Source organism: Sinocyclocheilus rhinocerous, unplaced genomic scaffold (genome assembly GCF_001515625.1).
Source record: "Sinocyclocheilus rhinocerous isolate Xijiao unplaced genomic scaffold, SAMN03320098_v1.1 scaffold4100, whole genome shotgun sequence".
Taxonomy (NCBI): domain Eukaryota; kingdom Metazoa; phylum Chordata; class Actinopteri; order Cypriniformes; family Cyprinidae; genus Sinocyclocheilus; species Sinocyclocheilus rhinocerous.
This window is the reverse complement of record NW_015648132.1, coordinates 110,391-114,785: the sequence shown is the minus strand read 5'-3', so window position 1 is coordinate 114,785 and position 4,395 is coordinate 110,391. Positions and strand designations below refer to the sequence as shown.

The 4,395-nt window shown below is 36.2% G+C and overlaps 1 protein-coding gene across 2 annotated transcripts in view; it reads left to right on the top strand.

Annotated features, from left to right (window-relative positions):
* Positions 1 to 605: 605 nt before the first annotated feature.
* LOC107709648 (protein shisa-9-like) overlaps positions 606 to 4,395 on the top strand; it is a 37,631-nt gene continuing 33,841 nt past the window's right edge. Inside the window, exons 1-2 of one of the 2 annotated variants that reach the window (XM_016514227.1) lie at positions 606 to 847; positions 1,146 to 1,760. In XM_016514227.1, the coding sequence (XP_016369713.1) occupies positions 1,201 to 1,760 (560 nt within the window). In that variant the 5' untranslated portion in view covers positions 606 to 847; positions 1,146 to 1,200. Of the gene's footprint in view, positions 848 to 1,133; positions 1,761 to 4,395 lie in introns of those variants that run through there. The other variant, XM_016514228.1, reaches the window with a different exon arrangement.

The following is a 4,395-nucleotide window of genomic DNA, read 5'->3' as shown; positions in this document are numbered from 1 at the left end:
CAGGCCCCCCGTGGTCCCCATGGCAACCACGACACCTTTGCTAGACCAGATACATTTAGCGTCCCTAATCATGCAGATTTATGCTGCAGGCTCTGTGTAGAGTTGTACAGTAAGAAAGTTATTTCCCTTAACCAGGAAATTAACGTTCTTAGAATTGACAGACAGTTGACCCTGAGAGATCAAGTAAATATCTACAGCGGATCTAAATATTTATAATTAATTATAACTAGTTATGATTAATTATTCATATTTCCCCATGAGCTGATTCGCTACATCATGATAGAGATGGCTGGCCAATGAGAATATTTCTTACCCTTTTTTGCATGTTCTATTTCACTCTCAATTAGATATAAATGCAAACAAAAGTATTTTACTGTGTAGATTTTTCAGTAAAAGTCAGTGATCTAAGCTCTTCAGTAACATCCTGTCTCCTCCCCTTTCACAATATAACCAGCCGCTGGATGGAAAATATGCCCCCCACCTCAATTTCTCTCTCTTTCTTTCTCTCTCTCTGATATGCTGAGAACAGAAGGGAGGAGTTTTAATTTGAATCCTGAACTGTTGCCCTTCACAAAGCTCAGAGACAGCACTCTGAGTGGATCGCTGTGGATTAAAACACCTGTCTGTGGGTTCACTCTTTCCTCAGGAAAGGATTTTTATGGCAAATTACTGTAAATAGTTGTTTACGGAAGTGAAAAGGAAACTGAAAAGAAAGTTTTACTACTGATGAGCACGGAGAACAAGTGTTGAACAGTGATTGGAAACCTAAAATGAGATGCATATCTGGAAAGGACCAGGGCAAGACAGCAAATGTCCAAGTATTTATTTTCTCTCTCAAAGGACAAAGGTAATGTTGTTGTAATTGAAAAAACTTTTTTTCCCAAAACTGTTAAAGTGCTTAAACAGTATTATATTTTGGTAAAATGCATGTTTTTATTAATTGAACAAAATATATAAAAAATAAAACATGCATATTCAATATTCATTATAAATACAAATAACACATTTTAAATAGTTTTTTAAAAAATAGAATATTTTTAAATCCATAAAAAATAAATCTTTCAAACCTTTTTTTGACCATAGCTGTAATTGTATGAAAGTCATTCGGCGCTTTCTAGAATTCTTCTTTTAACATTTATGCTTAGGTATCTTCATTCTCAAAGTGAGGTAAATCATTGGGCGCAGTGTGTCAGGTGAAACATGGCTGGAAATAGTTTTTTACTACATCTTCTGCTCACTGCCATTGTGGGACGGGCTGCTAAAGCACAGGACGAGACTTCAATTGATATGGACATCCAAACAGCCAATCAGACTATAGATCCTTTGTTGATTTCTGTGACATCAGATGGGCCTCCAACTTTGACCCCACCTGCAGAGGTGGAGGAGGATACTGTGCCGTCCACTGGCACCCGCTGCCAGGGTTACTATGATGTCATGGGTCAGTGGGACCCTCCCTTTAATTGTAATGCAGGTATCTTCTTGTACTGTTGCGGCACCTGTTTCTACCGGTTCTGCTGTCAGTTCCGTCAGCAGCGACTGGATCAGACCTCCTGCTCCAACTATGATACTCCAATTTGGGCCAACACTGGAAAACCTGTGGCCACCAACACTGAGGTGCAGCCAGACCATGAGCGGGATCGGACTCACATGATTGTGTACATCATATGTGGTGTGGTGGCCATCATGGTCCTGGTGGGAATCTTCACCAAACTGGGGCTGGAGAAGAGCCGTGGAGGCCAGAACGACCTCAGTAACTCCAGGTGAGTAGAAATGAGCTCAAATCTATTGAGCTGCCAAAATGGAAAACTAAAATGGAACTTCATAAAACTTCATAGCCAGCAAATAGTGCTCCACACATGAAACGCACAATACTATAAAAATATGAAACACTCATAAATATTAGGTAAAATAGTCGTTTAATACTTTTTATTTATTCATAATTTGATATTTCACTTTGCTCGACCACCATCTTGGACATTTTCACAATACATTCCCTTGTCAAAAGGAATTACACTTTAGCATACTTTTTAAAAAAGTACTTATTATGGAAATATATTTTAAAAGTATATACGTGCAAACTCAATGTAATGTTTTTGGACATTTAACTGCATGTTATTTAGAATTCAACAAAAATGTTTTATAGCTTGAATTTATATTAAATGCTATTAGTTGATAGTATTTTTGAACCACTTAAGTAGGACTTAAGAACATCTTTATATAAAGTCATAATTAACCTGAAATATCACTGAAGTGGCAAGCATTTGAAGTGACTGACAAGCATTTATGGTAAACTATACTTTAAAATATACTTTAATCATTTGTGTTGAAACATTTATGTCATGTATTTAAATGTATTTGTAATTACACACTTGTAATGATTAAGCATTTAAACTAAATGTACTAAATTTTAACAAAATGTAACATCAAATAACACACTACAGTTAAAAACATCAAGTAAAAAGTATACTTTAAGTGTTTTAGCATGTTATGCTATAATTACCGTAATTACCATAGGCTCGAGATTACAATACGTGACTTTCTATTTGGAGCTGTTCACGTCCTTGTACTGGGAATTATGCGTTCTAAATATTCAAAATCCCTTTCTGAATATCAAAATACCTGTCATGAGCAATATAACAAAATACAGAGAATGTATAATTCTCCCAGCGTTCTGCCGTAACCCCATTTTAGACAAGAAATGACCCAATAATGCAAACAGCCCTATCGAGATGAACAAATTTGGAGGACGAAAATACTCATCCGAAGATTAGCACTTTTCCGAGGTTAACACCTCTCCAAAAGCATTTCCCACACGCTGAACACTGCACACCAGATTAACTCTGTTTACAAGATTAAGAGTTCTGCAAAGATGAACACTCTGCTTTAAGATTAAACCGACTCTTTTTGAGGCGACTGCTAGACTTCGCAGCTCTAGAGAACTAGTTTATGCACTTCCATTCACACCATTAAAAAGAAAACATTTTGCCCAGATGTCGAATTGATATTGAATTGGGCTCCTAAATAATTTCCCACTTCCACTTCCAGTCATGTCTTAATATTTAAATGCTACACCAGTGTATCATATCCCTCAGAACTCTCCAACTTAAGCCAAACAGGGAAGAGGAAAGCAGGTTTTATCTGTCAAGCTGAACTTAAACACTCCATCTTTGTAGTCATAGTTTTGTCATGTAAGCAAAGGAATGGCCTATATTCATTAAAAAGTTTGTCATTGCTGAACAATGATGGACATAAAATAGGGACAGAATAATATAGACAACACAGAATGTGAGTCATGATTATGTGAAACATAATTCACTGAGGATTACAGCAGTGATACCGAAATCTATAATTCAGATCACATCTTAAACAGGATGCTGCGGCCAAAGGCAAGATTCTGTATCATACAATATCCCATCTACAGTTAAAGAAAATAATTCTCATGCGGGGCAGGGTGCTCAACCATATGGGTGAAATCTTGAAATCTTTGAGGTATCACATTTATATAACATGAGACCTTCTGGATCTGGCACAGATTATTATTTTTTTTTAGTCAACTGGATTTTGAATGCAACTTACCCCATAAACGGTTACATTGATAATTAGGTTGTGTGATTATTGTAGATAAAATACTGTGGCAGAAACTACACATTCACATTTACTTAAAACTGACAATTCTGTCATTGTTTACTCACTCTCCTATCAATTAATATGAGTAGCTCATCAGTGTTGGGGGTAACGCATTACAAGTAACGCGAGTTACGTAATCAGATTACTTTTTTTCAAGTAACTAGTAAAGTAACACATTACTTTTTTAATTTACAAGAAAATATCTGAGTTACTTTTTCAAAAAAGTAACGCCAGTAACTTTGTTTTCCCACTTATTGACTGACTTTGACTCCTGTCCCCATATTGGGAGAAATCGGAAGTGCAGAGGAGTTGTGTGCGCTGTGTGAACATGATGTTAGTGTAGTTCTAGACTAAATGTGAATGTGCATTAAAGATGATGCGATTTCAATTTTTTCTTTCTCTTTGGAGTGTTACAAGCTCTTGGTGCATAAAGAAGATCTGTAAAGTTGCAAAGACTAAAGTCTCAAATCCAAAGAGATATTCTTTATAAAAGTTAAGAGTCAACCAATACAATGCCGGCTGTTCTGACTCACAGACTGTAAGTACGTTTTTTATATTTAAATAATTTGCCACTGACGATTCAAACGCAAGTTTCGAGCAGTGTAGAGTATCGTTTGTAGTTTGTTATTTCTCCGATCACAAATGCAGACATGGTTTTATGTTTACGCGGCGCGATGCAATGCAACGCGTAAAAAGACAGTAATTATAAAAAATTATAAGTTATGTCCCCACTGGATGCAACAAATGCCTCGTTTGTAATGGGTTTTA